General features: G+C 41.7%; 1 protein-coding gene across 1 annotated transcript in view; it reads right to left on the minus strand.

Annotated features, from left to right (window-relative positions):
* lrch2 (leucine-rich repeats and calponin homology (CH) domain containing 2) overlaps positions 1-22,593 on the minus strand; it is a 54,802-nt gene that overhangs the window by 24,583 nt on the left and 7,626 nt on the right. Inside the window, exons 2-11 of the mRNA XM_021312103.2 lie at positions 17,166-17,310; positions 16,809-16,935; positions 16,603-16,708; positions 14,640-14,776; positions 14,277-14,407; positions 14,106-14,193; positions 11,611-11,707; positions 11,387-11,484; positions 11,183-11,250; positions 4,348-4,452 (exon numbers count right to left, since the gene is read on the minus strand). Coding sequence (XP_021167778.2) covers positions 4,348-4,452; positions 11,183-11,250; positions 11,387-11,484; positions 11,611-11,707; positions 14,106-14,193; positions 14,277-14,407; positions 14,640-14,776; positions 16,603-16,708; positions 16,809-16,935; positions 17,166-17,310 — 1,102 coding nt within the window. The remainder of the gene's footprint in view (positions 1-4,347; positions 4,453-11,182; positions 11,251-11,386; positions 11,485-11,610; positions 11,708-14,105; positions 14,194-14,276; positions 14,408-14,639; positions 14,777-16,602; positions 16,709-16,808; positions 16,936-17,165; positions 17,311-22,593) is intronic.

Below are 22,593 nucleotides of genomic sequence, written 5' to 3' on the forward strand. Positions count from 1 at the left end.
TGAAAACAATTTGAAGAGACAAAGGAAGAAGAAAGGAGCAATGCAGCAATATTTGGGAAAACAAGGATAAATATCGGCCAGAATGATTAGAAACAGAACACCACCATACTACATGAGCTTTGCCCTATTTCGGCATGTTCAAGCCACAAACTTCAATGTATTTTATTGCTATTTTATGCTATACATACCAATACAAAGTATTGCATTATTTTTTGAAGGGGAAGGGCTATGAAGCGTGGTTTAGAATATTTTAGAGGGTATCTCTCTAAACATCTGAATACAGAGATCCTTTTTTTAATTATTATTTAAAAGAATTGGAGATCCCTTTGGATCTGGCTTTTGACTGGACCCATCTAACACATTGATTGTCTGTACGTTTATAGAGTACTTCTCCTGCTGGAAGCTCAACCTCTCCGTTTCAAGCATTCTGAAGCTGCTAACGGGGTTTCTTTCCACCCTACAAGGAGTTTTGCATGAAAGCTGAAAAGATCAGTTTGGGTCTCAACAGAGAACCTTTTTTTTATACATGTGAATGTGAACAGGACTTCTTATTCTTTTTTTCCAACATTGGCTTTCCTCGTGCTTCTAATGCATTACGGTCAGATTTGTAGAGTGCACCACTAATAGCTGTCGTGTTAAAGGTATACTATGCAACCGGGGTTGATTTTCCAGCGAGGCTCCCCCCAGAGGGCGAAAGTAAAAGTGCACTGTCGTAAAGATGCTCAGCTGTTCTGGATTCTCCGTCAAGCCAGGCGCGGTTGTTTTGAGCTTAGCAGACAGGCGAATGCAATGAAAAGTCAAAAAAACGGCAGTACAAACAATGACTAACACAGTGAAAGTATGAACATCAGGGTTTCCCGCAGCGCTATCTTGGCGAGGCGGCCGCCAAACTCACGCTACCGCCTCGGCAACATTCAAAAAAAAAAATTTAATAATAATAATAATAATAAAACTCGATATGCTTGCAAGTTTATTTGACGTTAACACGCGGTTCTTTGTTGTTGCTTTCGCGCGTGCATATAGTGAATAGCAGGGCAAAAACACATGGAGTTCTCACTGTGTAAAGCGAGACCGACTCTCGCGGTCTTGCACGAGACTTCTGAGCCTGTGGGTGCGGGCAGTGGTGTCAAAAGTACACACATTTGTTACTTAAGTAGAAGTATAGATACTGCAGTTTAAAAACACTCTGGTAAAAGTTGAAGTATCAACTTGACTTTTTTACTCAAGTAAAAGTGAAAAAGTATGTGCTCCAAAAACTACTTAAAGTATAAAAGTATAAAGTAACCTTTAAAAAAATGCCACTATATGAACTGAAAGCTTAATTTAAACACTGATTAGTTCTACATGTGGCCCAAGACACAACATAATCATTAACCCATTAGTCAAAGACACTCAAGGAGCATGTTCTCTCTCAAATCTTATTGGAATTCAATTCCAAACAGAGGTAATATTCAAGCCTGCAGAACTGCCAGAACATAAATGTGTGAGTTCCATCAAATACCTAAGGTAAACTATACCCTTTGGTGCAAAAACATTCTATGTAGTTTGTGTGTGGAGGGAGGGAGAGAGAGAGAGAGAGAGAGAGAGAGAGAGAGAGAGAGAGAGAGAGAGAGAGAGAGAGAGAGAGAGAGAGAAAGAGAAAGAAAGAGAGAGAGAGATAAAAAGAGAATAGACCAGTTCATTGTTATTGTTTTGATCCGGGTTTTTCGCGCATGCGCGCCGGACTGGTTGGCAAAAGGCGAACACAATGGCGGACGCAAACAGAGAAACTGACGAGTTCTCCACGTATTTTTCTTCTTTAGATAACGTACTACAAGATCGTTTTAAGAATAAGTTGATGGTTGATGGTATCAGATTGCCAGATCCACACAGCAAAAGCCTGAATGGACGGAGCGAGTCTGTGAAATGCTGACCAAGGGTTTCGTACCGCGACATATGCAGCTGCCTTATAAACACGGCAGGCCAGTACACACGAGAGAGCACGACATGAAACCACTGGACGGCTACAATTATTTTATATCGGGAAAAAGGCTCCAGCAACGCCCGCGACGCCATGAGGGATTAAGCGGTCAGAAAATGGATGGATGGATGGATGTTGTTCACACGTTTGTGCAACAGCAGAAAGTGGCGTCGGACACAGGCCGCGTCTCAGCAGAGGAAGACCCGCCCGGTAGGATTAAAAAAACATTGTTTACTACGGATTATTTTGGTGTTTTTGTCTTGTTAAAATGGGTGGAGGTGTCGGCTACATTGCAGCGTAAACACAGAAGTACTAGCGCCCGTGAACGGGGGCGTAATGGAGTAGCAGCAGCCGCCGCCGCGCGCTGTCTGCTGCTTCAGACAGCGGCGGCTGCTGCGGCGGCTGCTGTAACGATCGCTACACGGGCCGCTTCTCCGGCCCGTGTAGCGATCTGTGTACCCTCCGCCGCTATTTAAGCAAAACAATGACTAGAGCAGAATTAAGTTGTATTTACCGGAGATGAAGGGTAGACTGCAAATTCTGTTGTAGAATGATGGCTCCCACAGTCCATTGGGAGTGTCTGCCTGCGCCCTTTTCATTGAAAATATCCATTTCTTTCTTCGTCCTTCCTCCTTCGGTAAACAACAGAAACGTACATCCAACGATTTGGAATGCCTCTGTGTGCAACCGGGAGCGCAACAAGTCGTAGGCATTGTTTAGATTCCAAAAATAAACTAACTAAAAGTACGCTCTAAATCTACCCGTTTTGTCATGTAGGAGACGAGAGCAGCTTTGTTTTTTGCCAACCACCGTGCCCGGATGTAGCGCTGACGTCACGTGTGAACTACTAACCAATGAGTGTTTGCATTACATGACTCATCCCCTAGACTCTCCGGCCAGTGTAACGATCACCACCTCCCCTCCGCCCGTTCACGGGCGCTAGTACTTCTGTGTTTACGCTGCAATGTCGCCGACACCTCCACCCATTTTAAAAAGACAAAAACACCAAAATAATCCGTAGTGAGTGATGTTTTTTTAACCTACCGGGCGGGTCTTCCTCTCTGCTTTGTGCTGTTACACAAACATGTCTGAACATCCATCCATCCATTTTCTGACCCTCTTAATCCCTCATGGCGTCGCGGGCGTTTGCTGGAGCCTTTTTCCTGATATAAAATAATTGCAGCCGTCCAGTGGTTTCATGGCTTTCATGCTCTCTTGTCCGTACTGGCCTGCGTGTTTATAAAGCAGCTGTGTCGCGGTATGAAACCATTGGCCAGCATTTCACAGACTCGCTCCGTCCCTTCAGGCTTTTGCTGTGTGGATCTGGCAATCTGATACCATCAACCATCAACTTACTCTTAAAACGATCTTGTGATACGTTATCTAAAGAAGAAAAATACCTGGAGAACTCGTCATTTTGTCAAATGGCGTGCCAACCAATATGGCCGCCACGCAAGGGGTTCTGGGTAACGGAGTCACGTGGTTGCAAGGGGTCTAGTTCTCACTAGGTGTGGATGGCGCCAATGATCTGCATTGGATGGCGCACATTACGTGAAATAAATATTTATAAATTTTAAACTGAAGCCAAGAGTAACGAGTAACGTTTGTTTTAAAAATGTAAGGAATAGAAAGTACAGATACTTGTGTGAAAATGTAATGAGTAGAAGTCAGAAGTAGGAAGAAAAATAAGTAATGGAGTAAAGTATAGATACCTAAAAAGTGTACTTAAGTACAGTAACGAAGTATTTGTACTTCGTTACTTGACACCTCTGGGTGCGGGCCGAGGGCTCTTGCAATTGCAAGTACGATATTTCCCCCACAGACCACCAGGGCGGCCGAGAAAACCTTTGTTCGACCTGAAATGACTCATTTAATCATCCAAAACGGTATGGAACACATTAATTAACTGAAAAATGTTGCATAGTATGCCTTTAACTGATTCTACCAGCTGAGCTGGGGAGGTCTACAGCTCCTCCAGAGGTACCATTGGCCTTTTGACTTCTGAAGGAAATTGGTTACACTTCATTTCATTTAGAGGTATCACAGTAAAGGAGGCTGGAAACCAATAACAGACAACAAGTTTCACATTTTGTTTTTGCAGAAAACGTTATTAACCATGTATAATTTTCCTTCAACTCCACAATTATACACTACTACTTTATGGCTTTATTACATAAAATCCTAATAAAAAGTGTGGTTGTGACATGCCAATATGTTAAAAGGCTATTACTCTGACCTCATCCAGAAAGCATAGGCTGGCAACATGAAGTAGGGCAGAGAGCAAGGAAGGCAATAGAACATATAGGTTTAAGAAGTTTCCATGCAAGGCTTATCAGCTATGTACGTCGCTGCGGTGCCCGGCCATGTGAGATGTGAGCCGCACCGACCTGTTCTGCTGTTCCTGCTGCAGAAGCTGCACGGCAATCTTCCTCAGATCCAGCACTTCTTTCAGTTCATCATCCTCTTCCTCAGCAAGCTGGTCCTTATCAGAACTGTAAGAAGATGAGGATCAAGTGTACATTTAAGTCTTAATTTATCACAAACATTTTATGTCACACATGATATGGGCCCGAATGAAACAAACTACTCTAGCACTGAGCCTATATTATATGTATATACTCAGTGACATGTATCATAAGACAGAAATCCACATGACCGTCTAGCTATGCACTCTATAGGTTAATCTCAACAACAGATGTGCCTGTGTTTACATAAAGGGCGCCAAACCCACAACGCAATTAAACTGCCAGCCATTGATATCCATCAGCACGCAGTCTATATTTCAATCCATCAAATGAATAGGCACTTATTTTTTTCTGATTAACTGACCTCGCCGGGGTGGTCACCACCCACCTTGTGAACTAGAGGATCATTGCTCATATATTTCAGATTGCTAAAGGGCTTAGAAACATCATGATATAGAATGAGAATTTAAACTTTTGAAAAACAAATCACGACTACCTACAACTGCACTGTGTCTCTGTTTAATCTCATTACCACAGTCCTGTTGCCACAGAAGTTAGGCAAAAATATTTAAAAAATCCAGATTGTGCTGCTTCAAAGATAATTTAACTAGATCATTATATATATATATATATATATATATATATATATATATATATATATATATATATATATTTGTATTTTATTTTATTTTTTTTACATTTATGTGGAGGTAAGCTGTGTGCTAGTACTCCGTTCTTTCAGGAGCAAAAGGTTAAGAGCTTCCAATGTGGAATTTACTGTTTATGAAGGCTCTTACCGAACATGGGTAATGTGGTACCATTTTTTTGAGAAAAGGGACCAGAGAGTTTGCTCCAGTTAGCGAGGGTTCATTCATCTCAGCCTCCCTTGGAAAGCTTACTCCGGGGTGCTGGAGAGAAAGGCTCCGGCACTTTACCTTTAAGGAATTGCTGAGGAGGTCATCTCCAGTCTACGTGTGTTTGTGAATACTTTTTTTTGGATTGCGTCCAAAAAATTGGGTTCATTAAAAGGCTAGACCTGCATTAAAACTGCTAGACCATCAACACCCATGCCAGGAAAAGAAAACCGCCAGTACCTCCCTGGAGAGACAAACCTTGAAGCCCCTCTCAGAACGTGTTGGACGGTGAAAGTCAGATATTAAAAAAAAAAATAATAATAATAATCAAAAACGATTTGTGTAGATTGTGAGTTTAATTTTCCTCATCTGCCCAGGGAATTTTCCACCACCATCATCACCGCTGTTTACATTCCCCCAGTGCTAACACCAGAGAAGCGCTGAGTGAGCTCTACCACTCCATCAGTGAGGGTGCTTTCATTACAGAGGGACTTTAATCAGGCCAACATGAAGACAGTTCTCCCACATTTTTATCAGCATGTAAACGTTGCAACCAGAGGCTCAAACACACTAGACAGGGCCTAAACAAACCATAAGGCAAAACTGGCTCAGCAGACCATCTCTCAACAAAGGAGAAGGTTTTCTGCTTGCAAATATTAAGTGCTCAGCAGATATCCGCACCACATGCCTTATTATTATTATTATTATTATTATTATTATTATTCAGATCCATGACAATATCACTGACTTCTTGTGTCGAAACCGTCACATCTTCATGTTTATCTATGTTGTCCATCACAAATGAATTGCTTTTAGCACAACTAAACAGTTCACAATAATGTTTCTGCCACGCCCGAGTAATTTCATCTGGTCCGTTTGCACAATCAATATTAGTTGGCAAAGATGTTTTTACAGTGTTCACTTTTTTTCTGTCTTTACAAAATTCAGTAGGACCATTCTGTTGTAATTTCCTTGCACGTGACTCAGATTTCAAATTATTTCCATTGCTCTTAATCAATGGTAGAGCATATTTATAAAATTAGCATTTGCTCGTTTCTTATAGTCAAATACGGGGCTGTGTTTAGGTTTGCCTGCTTCAGCCCAGAGTTTAAAAGCCCTTCTGGCCTCGGCATGAAGCTCTTCTGCATACTCACTCCACCCTGGCTTGGCTTTGAACTTATTTGGTTTTATACAAAAACCTACTGGAGATAATAAGGGATTCTGTAGTTTTCTCATACAGTGAGCACAGCTCTGCACCATGTTAAACATTTTTACTATATTATGTCAAAACTGCGCTTTTTGGCAACTCAGTATTACTCAACAACGTTTCAGACTGAATCCAGTACAGATTAAAATCCTGCTCAGTCAGACCGTCCCAATTTATTTCCCAACTTATATTTATAAAATGTCATTTTTTTGTCCTCTGTTTTTATATGTGGAGCCTTGCAACAACATGTAGCTCAAATGTACACTGTGAATGTGCGGCTTGATGACAATAACGTCTGTCTAAGGCTCGGTAGATTTCATGTTTGTATCCTTGCTTGTTCATTATCTAACAATTGTACTGGTGTGGTTAATAATTGTTTAAGTATTGAGTATTTTTGTGACCAATACAGTCATTCAATTCACATTTAGTGTTAGCTATCATTCTGCAACTAAACATATTTGCACAATATTTGTCTCTCACTCCATTCTTGAGGAGTACAATTTAGGTCCCCTGGACTTTTGATAGATTTGAGACTGATAAAAAAAACAATTTAATTAAATTAAATTAGACGTATTGAGACTTTAATATATACTGACGCTACCAATGAATCGTGTACGCTTTAGTAGCTATACACTGATAAACTAATCTCATTTGTCTAAATATGTGTTCTGAATTTGAAGGAACTGGTTAAAAAAAACGGTCTCTTTTCCGAAACAATTTTGCTTCTAGTAAGAACAGGAAATGTTTAGTCTGATTTAACAGACAGACTGGAAGATAAATACTTAAAGAGTCTGTATACATATCAGGTTTCAACTCTGTTTCAGGTCCAATAATACTGAGAGACATCAGAGCCAAAAAAAAAACTCCCATTGAACCGACTTCTCATTCTGGGAAGGCCTTCTTCGTCCTATCACGATAATGTGAAACCACTTTCTCTACCTGACGACTTATGGGCTTGCTGCCAGAAAAAAAAAAATCCCTTTCTGTCCAACCCTGACAAATCTGAACATGTAGAGTTGGCTGAACTGTACTTTGACTTTAACTGTGCTTTGGTCAGATTAGTTGAAGATTAAGCTTTGCTGGGACAACCCCTTGCGAGGGCATTTCCACTTGTAAGACAGGATCGAAATAAGCCAAAGCAACTCATGTCCACAGTGGTGGACAAGCCATGCTATGCGCCAGTTTCTGAGGGACTTTCTGAGGGCCTTCGGTGGGTCTTTCTACCGAATAACTAACCAAATTTTCAAATCATCACAGAAATGATCGACCTTCTTCTATGGCCGTCTCACTCCCCAAGACATAAATCCTGTGGGAAACCAGTGGGAGTGCGTAAGGGAGGACCCAGAACTCTGGTCGATCTAGCCAAGACAAGTTTATCTGTGTATCACATTTCAGCAACAGGACAATTCAAAGTCCTTTCTAGCGAGATTGTGCATAGAGGGATGGTGTTGATGGAGGAACCGTATATCTGTACAGTCCAACCTTGGAAAATGTTATAGGAGTGCTGTCTAGCTGAAGGACGTTGTACAAAGTGTTGACATCAAGCTTGCCAACAATCCTGGCTTCAGGGATTTTGTAAAAACAAGTGTTGCCTAACAGGAGTACTACCCCCCCCCCCCCCCCCCCCCCCCCCCGTGTGCTTTTAAGGTTGGCTTTTTTCGTAATTTTGCAGTGTGAAATCAAGCAGCTGCCATAGAAAAAAAAAATGTTCATTTACACCTCTTTAAAGGCTATTGTACACAAACCCATCTTCTAGGCGTGCAGACACAGAGGAGAGCATCTGCTGTGGTTTTGGAAACAAGCTGATTTCTATAAAATGAAAAAATGTTTGGCTCCTCAACAGTCCACATCGTTTTGACGTATCATCTGCCAAATGTAATGGGTTCATGCTGCAGGGTGCCTGGTTGAGCGCACACTTAGAAGGGGGGGGTCATCTCGTTGTAACGTGCGGAAAGTGGTTGATACTTTAAATTCTGAAGGCCTTCCCAGAATGATTCAACATCTGGAATGGGAGCGATTTAGGCCCTGAAATCTGTCAGCATTACCGGAGCTACATACGCACCGACACATCGAACATCACGGTGACACTGTTCGCGTGATAAAAAGTGTCTTTTGGGGATTCTCCTAAGCAGATTTGTGTAAACGGAACTTTGTCATATATCGCAGAAGTTTGTGTGTCACCAATTTCTTTCTAACGTGTTCGTTCATATTTCCATTCAAACAGTGAGGCGGTTTTTAGCGCGGTTGCCTTGGGCCAACGTGTGCATGTTCTCCCGGTGCATGCATGGGTTCTCTCTGGGTACTCTCTCAACTGAACGCTCTAAATGGCCCTCAGAGGTGAATGTGCTCCTGCATATTGCGTGTTTATGTGTTGCCCTGTGATAGACCTGCAGTCTATGCAGGCGTGCCCCCGCCCTTTCATCTAATCAGCGCTGCAGACAGGCACCAGCATCCCTGTGGAAATAAGCGGGCTCAGAAAATGGATAAATACAAGCAATGGCCCGCTACAGGGGGGAGAAAAGGACCCTGCTCTGATGTTTTACTGGACCACTTCCAGCTTTGGTTCGGTAAGCATTTAGCCATGCATTGTTTAGATGGGCCTCAAGCGTACAGTGTCAAAACAAGCAAGTAAGTCTGGAGTTGGACACGTTCCGTTCACCGGCATCTCGTACACCCCGATCCTTCTTACTTTAAGAGGTGTTGACATCTGGACATTGTGTTGAAAGGACGGGGGAAACTGATGTTCATTCCTTCCTGAACGACCATTTCCCCCTCGTCAGGTTGGGATTAATGATTTCTCCGCGGCCGGTTGCTTATTTCTACAACGGGGAGACATTTCCGCTATCGGACGGGGCTCGTTTTGTTTTCACGCGCGAAGGCTTTGATGGAGCTTTTTTTTGCAGAAACAGGATTTTACAAACAACTTTCGTCGGGGATGAGTCGGAAAGAACCGAGTGTTTACGGCATGTCAAAACACCAGCTGCACAGCATCTGTACGCACTAGGCTTGTTGGAATAGCATTACGAGTCGCAGTGCTTCAATAACACTGAACTTTTTTTTTTTTACACGTTTTGTAACAGCCACCCTGAACACATCCTCCACAACAACACTGCAGCAGCAGCATCATCGTGCTTTTCCTCAGCGGGGAAGCTGGTCAGAGCGGGAACTAAACACAGAGCAATCCTGGAAGAAAACCTCTTAAACGTTGCAACAACTGTAAGACCGGGGCCGACGTTTGACTTTTGTGCCGTAGAGTGCACTGCAAAAAGAGAACAAAAAGTAAGTAACATTTTCTTGAAATGAGGGTATTTGTCCTTCATTTGAGCAGGTAAATAAGATTATCTGCCAGTGGAATTAGGTTTTCTGACCCCTAAAATAAGATAATTAGATAATCTTCACTTGGAATAAGATGACGGAGATTACTTGTTTCTATTTTAAGTGCAAAAATCTTATTCTATTGGCAGATCATCTTATTTATCTGCTCAGATCAAGGACAGATACACTTATTTTAAGAAAATTTTACTTACTTTTAGTTCGTTTTTGCAGTGTGACCCTGTGCAGGCATCCGCTGTTACAACGATTTGATTTAGATCAAAGCATAAGCGCGTGGTAGAATGACCGGACCTAAATCCAACTGAGCATCTACAGCAAGACCTTAAAATAGATGTCCACAGGTCTTTAATGAGTTTTGTTCTGTTTCTGCTTTTCACCTTTTAGTATTTTTCACTTCCTGCCTGTCATTAATTGCTCTGTTCTAGTTTCTCTTGTTCCCATTGGATCCTTACTTCTCTGCCTAAGCCTTCATTTCTGTTAAAGTGACTTTATTTGGTCTTGGTCTGTCCATTCACCATGGCTTTGTATCATTAGGTCCAGCTCTCCTCCTGTCGCTGTCAGATCCTTGCTCTCTCTCTCTCTCTCTCTCTTTCTCTCTCTCTCCCTCAGTTTAATAAACATCACACCTTTCTCCTGTGCTGATTGCTTCACCTGTCTCCTCTATCCATTTAGCCAGTCCGTTCATTGTCGGGTCCTCCGTGATGCCGCCCTCTGTTCTGGTCAGTTTCCCTGTCGTGTTCCCGATTCCTGTTTTCGTCTGCCTTTGTAAGTTTTGTTACTTTATTTACTTAATAAATCACCTGGGACTTCATCGTGTGACCCCCACGCTCTCGTCTGCATTTTGGTCCACAAACAACCACCGAACAACTCATGACACACAGATGCTCAACCTCAAAGCTGACTTGAGCTTGAGCTGTTTTTGCAAACGAGAGTATGCATCAAAACGCAAGGCCGCGCTTTTGTTCTCGTGAAAAATCTTCCTTAAACGATGTATTGCTTTTCGTTCCCATCACAGTTGTGCGTTACTGTGTTGGTCTGTTCGACAGAATCCCAAACGAAAATACAGGGAAGCTTGGGGTTGTAACGTTACGAAAAAAGAATGGTCATGGGATTTGAATATTTTCGCCCAGCAGAGTAATTCAAGATAACAAAGAACAGATGTTGTGCCATCCTGTAAACTCTGCATCCCCAGACAGTGACTCACTGATGTATCATTGCATCTCTTGTTTCCACAGAGCCCTACGTGTCAGACTTAACGCAAAAGTGCCGCATGTCAGCTTATAGGTGCTGTGACAACTAAGACAGGTAAAGTGAAGTGACACGGGGCGTTCGTTCATCTGCTTACACGGAAGTTCACACTCACCCAGACTCCTCTTTCCAGCTGTCTTTATCTTTACATTGTTGGGACATGTTTAGCACTTTCTCCAGTTCCTGAAACAAAGCCAAAGCAACACTGGATGTTGATCAGCAGAACACTAAAAGGGTTCTTTCCCCCGTTTCGCCCCCCTACCTCACACATTTCCTTTCAAATCTCACAGAAAGCGACAGACAGAAACATAAGAGGTACCTTTATACAAGACACATGGCTGCTTTGCTGCCCGTCAGTCTCTGACAGAGCAGGATCCTCTTCGGGGTTGGGCTCTATAAAGTCATACAGATCCTGATCTGATAGAAGGAGGAAGCATCCGCGTTCGTCACACAACTTGTCACATTTCAGGCACTTCATTCTACAACCCCATGTGTCTCTGTTATTGCTTTGAAAGGGAATGTGCGATACTTATTTTGGGTGACCTTTGCAGGAGTCCAATTTGGAGAGTAGGGACAGGGCGTCCGCGCGGGCTGTCTCTGAGACCTGTGAGTGGAGGCTGACGGTGTCGTCGTCTGACGGCTGCAATTAGAGACAATCTGATTAGAAACTACTTCTTTTTTTTCTTTTGTTTTTGGGCAGCATCAGAACCTGAAGTGTTAGCATAGACTCATAAAGATCTGCCAGCGTTCTCAATCTGACTAATTGCTTCTAGGTGGTCTCCAGAACCACCTAGACTCAAACCCGTAGAGCAATCCAGTCTGACCAGACATAAACGACACCAGAACATGCATTAAGGCGGAAGCGATACAAACAAAAATATCGTGTAGCACAAACTCCCAAGACTTCCTTGTGTTCCTGTGGGAAAACATTCAAATGGTAGTTAAATCACTTTAAGACATTCGTGTTAACCTGCCTCTGTGTGAGTAACGGCACGTTTCATGTTTCTTGGCTCGGAGACAGAAGCATAGACGTTGACAGCAGGTGAATTTAAATAGCATTATCTGCCAATGGAAATAGTAATTTTACCCCTAAAATAAGGTAATTACATATAATGCACTTGAAATAAGATGATGGAGATGAGTTCTTCCTATTTTAAGTGCAAAAATCTTATTCCATTGGCAGATTATCTTATTTACCTGCTCAAATAAAGGTCAAATACACTAATTTCAAGTAGATTTTAACCTATTTTAGTTCTGTTTTTGCAGTGTAGGTATGCGCTGCCGTCAGCTCTGACTGATGGCTGGCGTGTGGAGTATAGTAGCTCAGCAGATATTCTCGTCCCACCGCCTGCGCTGCCTTTGCTCCACGCACCGTTGCAGTCAGATAAATATTGCGTGATTGATGTAAATGAGTCCCCCGTTCTTTCATTTTTAACCTGTGGCGTCTCTTTTAACGACAGCCTCCCATCTTGAACTTTTACTGCGCCTGCTGGTTTTATCTTTGCAGGCTCTGAGCCAGATCGACGGCTTAACGACGTCTAAGTTTTCTTTTTCTCTTCAACTCTGACTGATGATGAGTCATTGCCTGCAAGTTATTTTTTTATGATCACGTATAAATTTACCAACCCCCTTTTTTACCTTTTGTTTTATTGGGATTTTCATGTGAAATACCAAAATAGTGCATAATTATCAAGTGGAAGGAAATGAAGATATATTTTTCAAAATTTTCACAAATAAAAATCTGCAAAATGAGATGTATTCATTTGTATTTGCAAACTGCAAGCCCTGTTTGCAGTTTGCCCCAAGCCATTTAGGGGGGCACAGCACACATGTGGATGGAGGTGCTCTGCTCAGAGCTTAAGAGATGGACCGCAGAAAACTGACATACCCTAAACGTACCATCCAGCAGGATTCTGCTGTTGAGATGCCGTTCCTTAGTACAGACAGGGAAGCTGGTCAGAGTTGATGGGAAGACGGATGGAGCTGAATACAGTAGGGTAAGCACAACTGGCAAAACCTGGGCCCAGGTTATTTAAAACGTTTAGCTCCTAAATATGCAAAGCTGGTTGTGACATGCCTTAAAACATATTTTATCTACCAAGAAAAAATTATTTTATAAAGCACTAACTCATCGGGGGTGAATATAAATGCTTGCTGCAATTTTCACATGTTATTTACTAACGAATGTTGAAAAGCATGTATAATTTTTCTTCCAGTTTACAGTTATGGTCTACTTTTGTGTTGCTCTAGCACAGAAAATGCTAAAAAAAAAAATTAGATGTGGTTATAAAATGAGAAAATATAAAAACCTCTAAGAGGGAGTGAATACTTTGACATGGTATCTGTAAGCTTTCGTATTTTTTTGTTAATAATAAGAAGCCATCCCTTACAATCATGGTTTTCTGAGGGTCCATCAAGGAATTTGGTTGGAATTAAGCAGCTATTTCATTCGTTTTTTACCAATCAATCAACCAGTGATAGAACTTAGCCATTTTTTATTTTCATTTTTGCTAATTCTACTTAATTTAAAAAAATATTTTATTAATCCCAAAAGGAAAATAAATGCCGTGACTCATGACATGCAGGTTTCTTCAACAAGTTCTTGAGAAGCCTCTGACTGAAGACACTCTGTTGTCGTATGACAATGTGATAACGAGGATGCTCAGGGTTATCCGTAACGTCCTTATTTTATGAAGAATCCTTCTTTGCACAGTCACCCTTAGAGGTTGTAGAGGAGCCACTTAACTACTTTTAACGTCTAGCCTTTATTCCAATCCTCTCCACAGTACACACGTGGTCAGGTACAGAGAGTGGTCAGAAAACGAGTGCTAAAGCAGCTGAAGACCAAAGAAAATTTCTGAAAGACCTTGAAAAAAAGCCTGAAAAAAATCAAGGCCTCTATAACGCAATAGTTGGGCCCCTTACAACCAAAGTATAAAGACATTAAGGGATGTTTGAAACTGCTACACGCTACAGTACACCTGTTTTCATCTTATAACTGTAATGTTCATTAGCCAGCGATGTGTCTGAAATCTGACCTCTGTTGTAGACAGCCTCTTGTCGCCATTGTCACTACCAATTCCAGAGTCAGGCCCATGATTCTTAGTGGGATAGAAATCTTCCATGCTGTGGAATATGCAAAACAAGTCGTGGATGTTAAAATGAACAAACGAGCAATTAGCTTTGGATTCGTAAAGCATGTGACAAACCTATCAGTGAGGGGCTGCGGGAGACAGCGTTTGCTGAGAGTCGGGAGGTCCAGGGTGTCTGGTTTCTTGTCCGTTCTGCAAGCCTGGATGTTCAAGTACTTGAAGATGTGCACCTTGCCTTTCAAGCAAATCTGAAATGCATAGAGACTCGATTCAACGTCAAGCTGCTGAGCCGCCGCTGCAGAGAGAATGACAGGCTTCATCCACTAGATGGTGCACTCGTATCAGCTTTGTTACGTTCTCGTTTTTCTCACATTCACACATCAGGCCTAAACCGTGCAAAGAAATCCACTAAATGAGTTCTTAAAGCACGTCTTCCTTCATGCAGCGGCACAAACACGGCCTTGAGGTGAATGCACACACCTGCGCGGGAGGAGACTGCATAGGATTGTTGTCCAGGATGATGTACTCCAGTTGCCTGAGTTTCCTGAAAGCTGGAGGAATCTCTGTGATCTTATTGCAGGAGAAGTCGAGTCGGATGAGAGGCAGATCTGCCAGCTCTAAAAAAAAAAAAAAAAAAAAGGAATGTTGGGGTGAATGTACACGGTGTCGTGCTGAGGTCCACATCAAATGAAACAGCAGAATGTATAGATGTGGTTGAAACCTCATCACTGTAATTGTATACAAAATACATTGGGGGTATTTCCAAGGATACATGGAAAAGTTGAGGTGATATCAAATAAAAACAACAGAATTGCTTGTTTCTTTTGAAAAGAAAAAAGACCAATACCACAGGAATGTGGGTGACAAAAGTATATGAATCCTTACTTTCCATGTTTGGTTTGATGTTTATTAGCCGGACTAGCAGGGATGTAATGTTCACAGGGATCGTTAATCTGTCCTAAACATCAGGTTGGGGGAGTTTAAAGATTACTACTTTTAAAACACAGTTCTATATCTAATATCAGTGGGTTACATGTAATTAATGCTTACTTTACAAACAACATTGCTTAGGTTGTAAAAAGTTTTGTTCTCAAAAATATTTACATCTCACCAAATGAAGGTACAATATTATAATGCTGATATCTTATTAGGTCGCGTCACGCAAAGTAAACAAGACAAAACCATTACTGCAGGTCTTAAAGAGCATTAAATGCTTTGGTTGCATCCGATCTTTATGTCATGTTTCACAGCTTGTATTTAGTAGCACTTTGAATTCTGGTCAACTCCCAGATGAAATTCTTGACATAAAAGCAAGTTTGTAAAATGATTTCCTTCATTTATTTTTGTGAAACGAAAAGCAAGGGGGTGGGAAATACCAATTAATCGGATTTGGTATAATAAAAAGATTTTATTTTGAAGCTATATCAAACCCAGCCCTAGGGAAATCGATATGTTGCAGGAAGGTGAAATCAATCCCTCAACTCTTTGGATTGTAATTTAATCACTGAGCATCCGACATCCAGCTAATGATAGGGGCCAAACCTGCTTAAATACACATCTTTCTAAGAATATTTATGTTTTACCCCCTAAAGAAACCATTTCTAGCGGCGGTCGCCAACATCTTAGTCCTTGTAGATTTCTGTTACACTTAAATCCTCAGCCAGAAGCTATAGAAAAAGCAATGAACTAATGACATTTAAGACTGGACTCCTGGTATAGTAAATGTGATCATATTTAAAATGCTAAAAATCTTAAAACCAAGAATAATAAATGGAAGACTTTTTAAAGACCTGCCAGAAATCTTGCTAAAGGTACTGCTTATCAGGGAAGGAAGCTCAGCTGCTGTTTTCTGCTGTTCAGCAGGAATATTCTATAGTGCCACCACTTTAGCACTATAAAAACAAGTTAGATCAAGAGGATTTCTTAAAGAGGCGTTAGGGTCTGGAGTGCAGAAGCTGTAAGAACAGCTGTAAGAACAGTAACAGCTATAAACGCGGTTTGATGCCATTGTGACAACCAGTTCCCGTGTCCTGCTAATTTTGACGTCTTTCTTTCTGACAGCTCCTCATAACTGAACTTGTCTATAAACACATCAACCACCTCGTAATTTTCTTCCAACGAAATCCGTGACTGTCAGCCATTTGATTTATTGTCCAATCGATCACATCCTCACTGAGCTGTAATGCAAAACTATTTTAACGGGTTTCACTCTGGAAGATGCGTGAATCAATGTCACACAAATCAAACGTTGACTGATCGCAAACACTATTCGTTGCACATCAAGAAACCACCGGCTTTTAGCGAACGACGGATAACGTGCGTAAAAAAAAAACACAAAAGCAATCGTCCCGGGCCAAGTTTTCTATGGCTGTGCCACCTTTGCCAAAACCCACAACCTGAGGCTGTTAAAGGCGCAGAGCGAGGGGGCCGATCCCTAACTGACCCTCAGGCAGCATGTGGAGACAGTTCTTCCTGACGTTGAGTTCCCGTAAGGCCAGGAGCCTCCCCACCTGAGCCGGCAGGATCTGGATCTCATTGCAGCTCACGTCCTGCAAAGCGGAGGAAAAAGTGTGGGAAAGCACAGGGTTACTGCATCACGTAAAGGTCACGTAAGGTCACGTAAGGTCACGTGCCCCGGCCCCAGCTCACCAGTTCCATCAACTCTTTGGCCTTGCCGATCTCCTCGGGGATGGATACCAGTTTGTTGTTGCTCACCAGCAGGACTTTGAGGGGGAGATTAAACAGGTATTTTGGCAGCACCGACAGGAGATTTCGGCTGTGGAGGAGGGGGGGAGATGAAACGTTGACCTACATTATCAAAACTGCGCACAGAGGTACCGGGAATCGAGTTTCAGCAAAGAAAGAGGAAACGCGTCCCGTCCGTGTGCACAGAAAGCAGAACAAGCAGCTCCACAGAGACATGAAGAAGCAAAAAAACATTAACTTTCGCTTTGACTGAATGCATCAATAGAAGCCAACGGGGGGGTGTTCTCAGCGGTCGCTCACCTGATGTCGAGATACGTCAGCATCTGCAGGTTGATAATGGCTTCGGGGATGGATTTGATGCAGTTGTGGTAGAGGCTGAGCGACTCGAGCGGGGCGAACAGACACACCTCCGCCGGGATCTCTGCGAGATGGTTCTTGGATAGGTCTGCAGACGGCAAACAGTACAAATGTTTACTTCACAAACGTACGGTGGTAGCATACCAGTAAAAGCCCATTCTACTGTCCAGACATCAGCCCCGGTGTTTGATGTAAACCCGAGAGGCTGCAAGCTGGAAAGACGGATCAATGCGTGCCAGCGACAGAGCAGCGGCTAACATGTCTCCTTCATCGAACCACGGTCTGAAATTACACGGGAGTCTGAAGCTCTGACTGTCTGAGTGCTGCTGCTGCTGCTGCTGTCAGTGGATCCATCGTTGACCAGGGAGAGGCACAGTAATAGCCCTGGATCTGCAAGGAGGCTAGGGGACGAAAAACTGAACCTGTGTCTTTTTCGTTGCAGAAATGCAGCAGGCCTAAAGGGCCTTTAAAAAAACATTTTTAGTTTTATTATCCCATAGTGAGATCAATACAGGGTTTATCCTGTTGCATTATAGATTGCCACGTGTTCATTTTTAAATGATTCATTTCCCATCCCCCTTTTTTTTACTATTTTAATTCAACTGTCTCAGCTGTTACACGAAAAGGTTATTTCGCTGCGAAACTCTTTTAACGCTGCTGTCCCTGCTCCATGTTGCTCTACTTGTTTCGATGAACTAAGTTATCGTAAAACTACAGAGGTGCTAAAAACAGATTTTGTTGTAACGTATGCTAATATGTAACACAATGCAAAGACGGTAAAGTAATATGAGCATTTTACACGGTTCTGGTTTAAAGTTTTAGTGTTTTGTCTTCCCTCACTGTCATGCTAAATAAGAGAAGTCACTGTACTTTTTACATTTCCACCTGCCAATAGTCTAAGTAAAAGAGACACATTCTCTACCACAGGTAGTAAAGGGGTTTATAATAAATATAACAAAAAACATGTGTACAAATACGCTTTAGAAATCAAAGCTCAAAATACTTCAAATAAAAATGATAAGTAGCATAGATTTCGTAATTTATAGCACCTTTTACAACGACAGCATAAAAATTAGACCACGATTAAACTAAACTTTGATTGAAATGTAAAAACAACAATACAATTATGCAGATAATAAACAATAGGGTCATATTTTAAAGGATGTGAAGGAAAGGCTTGTTTTAACGAGAATGTCTTCATCTGCTTTTAACTGAGTCCAGACCGTGACAACAACGTAAACACAAAGGAAGCTCGTTTCACAGACTAACACAGGAGGTAGCTTGTACTGTGAAGGGGGTTGTATATATAATTAGGTATTTATATGAATGCCCATTAAAAGGAATTTACATACTTATTGGTTAAGAGTGTTATTTTACTTTTCAGGCTGTAATTATACATTTAAACCATATTTTTATCAGGATAAAAATTATGATACAACAGCATCCAGTTGTAACCAAGTATCAACCATTAAGCTATTGATTTGAAGTAAAGTTGAATAATTTGATTGTAGTTTTCCTTACTTATTATTCTGTTCCCTTTGTTTAAAGAGCCTGAACCAAAGACAGTAAAACAGTTCTCCCATGATCCTACCGACAACGTGCTTGACAGTTTTCTTAAAACTGAAAATCTCACCTTGACTCCTTCAGAGATATTCAACTAGTCATCGTGTCAACACAAAAAAAAGGATTAATCATTGTGTTGTTTCAACCAAAAAACTATTTTTCCAGAAGGGATTTGGCTTGCCCGTGTAGGCAGCTGCTCATCCCAGTGTGAAAAAGGTCAGGTTTTCAGTTTGAAGGTGTCTATATTGAAGTAGGAGGTTCTTTCTAGGTTAGTAGCCGTGATGTCCATGGAAATGTGAAATTCTCTCTGCTGTGGTGAGCATCAATGGGTTTACACCAATTTTTATTTCATGGAGAGCTGAGCCTTGGTGGTCAGACCCCACAGTTTGTGTCAAATGGTTGAAATCTGGACACAGGAACACTTATCCAAACAGATTCAACAATGGATGAAGTGGGCCAACATTAATCTTCTGGGATAGCCCAACGTGCAGCTTTTGAAAACGTATACACTGTATTTAAAAACCAGAAAACAAAAAAAGTCAAACAAGCTTGTCACGGGGGAACCAATGCCTTCAGATAGGTATCCTGAACACAGTATAGACAAGCAATGAGTACAGTAAATTGTTTTTTTTTTGTTTTGTTTTTTTTAGGGGGGGGTGAATTACATCTGGCTGGCTTACAGAACTGTTATTATGAAGCATTGCCAGGTACTATGTTTCGTCTTCCCTTCAGGTGTTTTTCCAGGGCAGAATGTCAAACCAGAGCAGGAGGCCTTCGAAGCTTTATACAGATAACCAGATTTAGGCTGTTCCATTTGTGATGCACTGCCTCGGGATGTTGGCGTGTGCCAAACCATTTTTTTAAAAACGAACTGGTGCATACATATGTACCCAAAATGTTGAATTCCATCATGGCTGCATTCATGGATCTAAGCACTGATTACTATTATGTGTGTTTTGAGTGGTTTTAGTTATGCTCTAGTGATTGAAGTCCAATTAACGGTGGTTTGTCTGGTAAAGTAAGGTAGGTTTATTTATAAAGCACTTTTCAGTAACAAGACATTTAAAGTGCTGTACAAGAACAATTACTCCAGTATAGAGCCTGGAGTAGAAGCTGCAGTTTTGAGCCTCAATAGCCACAGAGTTGTCTGTTTTATAACCATTCTGCTCTGAAAAAAAAGCATGGTCCAAAATAATGCATTGGTACCAGTGCAGAGCATATGCAAAGCTCTGATCCACAGCATAATACTAATGGCTGCAAAGCAAAGCAGTGCTGAGCTGAAAGGTCTACATTATATAATTGAACCACCTTTGCAACACTTTAAAGAATGGCCTAATGGGCCGCTGTTGCACATCCGCATTGCATTTGTGGACTGAGGTTGAGTCGCTGCTGTTACCTATGATGCTGCAAATTGAGGTAGTTGGTCTATAAGACTTACAGACCACAAAGGATCGTGTCAAACGCCCTGGTCAGATCTGACAGGGCAGAGTGAAGAATATGCTGCCTTTAAAGGGTACATATCATGCAAAATCCACTTTGTTAGCCTTTAAATACATTTTGTTCTGTCCGAGTTTCTAGGAGTGCAGGAAAACTTGAATGTAGTCTGTCCAGGTGCTGCAACTACACTATATTGCCAAAGATATTCGCTCATCTGCCTTGACTCACATATGAGCCTAAGTGACATCCCATTCCTAATCCATAGGGGTTCAACATGACGTCAGCCCACCCTTTGCAGCTAGAACAGCTTCAACTCTTCTGGGAAGGCTGCCCACAAGGTTTAGGAGTGTGTTCATGGGTATTTTTGACCATTCTGCCAGAAGTGCATTTGCGAGGTCGTACACTGATGTTGGACGAGAAGGCATGGCTCATCCAACTTATAATATTCATCCCAAAGGTGTTCTGTCAACTGTGCAGGCCAGTCAAGTTCACCCACACCAGACTCTGCCATCCATGTCTTTGGCACCTCAGATATTACTTGGACAGTTGTGTTGAGCAATTCCTTTTCTAAACTTTTTTGCCCCAATCTTTAAAATAACCAAGGTGGTTTATCAGAACGAGTTCAAAAACAAAGGATTTTGAAACAATGACTTATCGTAATATTTTAAAAGGACTAGCCATGATAGCAATTATTTTAAGGTGAACCAGTGATTTAAACAAAGATGAAACTAACTAAGCACCGTAATAATTAATGTGTTAAATTATTTTGGCAACAGATGCAATAATTGTTGCTTTTTCTATTTGATTTTTATTAATTTTTTTTGTGTCTTTGGCAATAAGAACTGTTGTCCTAATGCCAAAAAGATCCCAACAGATTCACAAGCAGAGCCTTACCGCTTTCGCCATAGTGCTCCGCTTGATTTATACATGCAAGAAGCTTCATTATAATTTAGGCAGGGAATATTTCATGTTAAACGGACACTGAAACAAGAAGGTAGAAGAGGGGGGGAAAAAATGAGAAAAGGTGAGAGAAAAAGAGGAGAGAAAAGGGAGAGAATGATACAAGATCTTCAGTCTGCTTCTTCACCTGCAAAGAGAGATGCAAAAAGAGCAGCAAAACCAGCCGATAAAGAATTACAGGTACAAACAAGCAACGCCTCGATAGCATCACTGAAGAATATACAGTATTATTTAATACGGAATGTATAATGTGGCAGCTGAAGATAATAATAGGGGTTTTCTGTATAGAAGTGAATCTGTAAATACCTGGATCCAAGAACCTGTTGCTTTTCTATTTTAAATAAAGGAAATTGTACTATATCACACATTTGGGTCTCATCTCTTGTAAACATTTTAGTGGCGTTCATCAGTCAAAGAAAGTATTTCAAATGTTTTATCACAGGTAGACAAATCGGAGAGACTGCTGAATGAGACGGTGGAGGGACGGGGTGCATCCTGAGTCCACACCAGCCCAATTGACTTCTTTCAATGTGATTTCAATCAGTTGCTCAGGCAGGTTAGCTATCTGCAAGAATAACCAGCCTGCAGTCTGCTGCCGAACAGACATGGGGCCCACGGTGTGTTTGGGTTCTTTCAGAACAACCAAATTTCTCCTTATCTTTAGAGAGAGAAAAGCGCATCAACCTTCACTCAGCCAGCTGACCAGCTCTGTGCAGAAACAGGTTGTAGAGGGGAACCAGTATGGTTACTCCAAACCTTTGGCCTTATTTCTAAAGGAATCTGAACCATGGGAATGACGTGAAAAGAAATATTAGCAATTTTGCAACTGTAATTAAAAACAAAAAATTTAAAGCATAGCATTGTGATGGGGTGATATGCAAAGAACCCGATATCACAGCCACCCGTGGTGTTTGCGTTTAAAAGGTTTATTTATAAAAATGAAAAAGCCCTGGTGCTGACAAAATGCTGACAGTGCTATAGGAGCATACAGGCAACACTGGCCAGATGAGGATGAATGCTGGTGGATTGACACTATCTGGCGGAAACTGGCTGTGGGAGGCTAGGTATATATGGGCAAAGATGCAGGGGGAATTAGTGCAGGTGAGTAGGGATAATAAAAGGTGCAGCTGCTCACTCAACCGGCTGAGTAGAGCGGATCCGAGCAGGAAGCGCTCTGCGTCTTTTTTTTTTACCGGAAGAGCAAAGACGTCGTCTTAAGAGGCAATTACAAGTAGCAACCACTCTTTATTAAACAAGCAGGCTGCATCGGCCGAGAAAGCAACCACTCACTGACCTGCTGCCGTGCTGAGTGATTAGGATGAACGCTCGGGATTCATTTTGTTCTTAACACGAGTTGACAAATATAGAATCCCTCACCATTTCCGCCTGATGTTACGAGAATGATAAACGG

This window comes from Fundulus heteroclitus, chromosome 11 (assembly GCF_011125445.2).
Source record: "Fundulus heteroclitus isolate FHET01 chromosome 11, MU-UCD_Fhet_4.1, whole genome shotgun sequence".
In the NCBI taxonomy this organism is placed as follows: Eukaryota; Metazoa; Chordata; class Actinopteri; order Cyprinodontiformes; family Fundulidae; genus Fundulus; species Fundulus heteroclitus.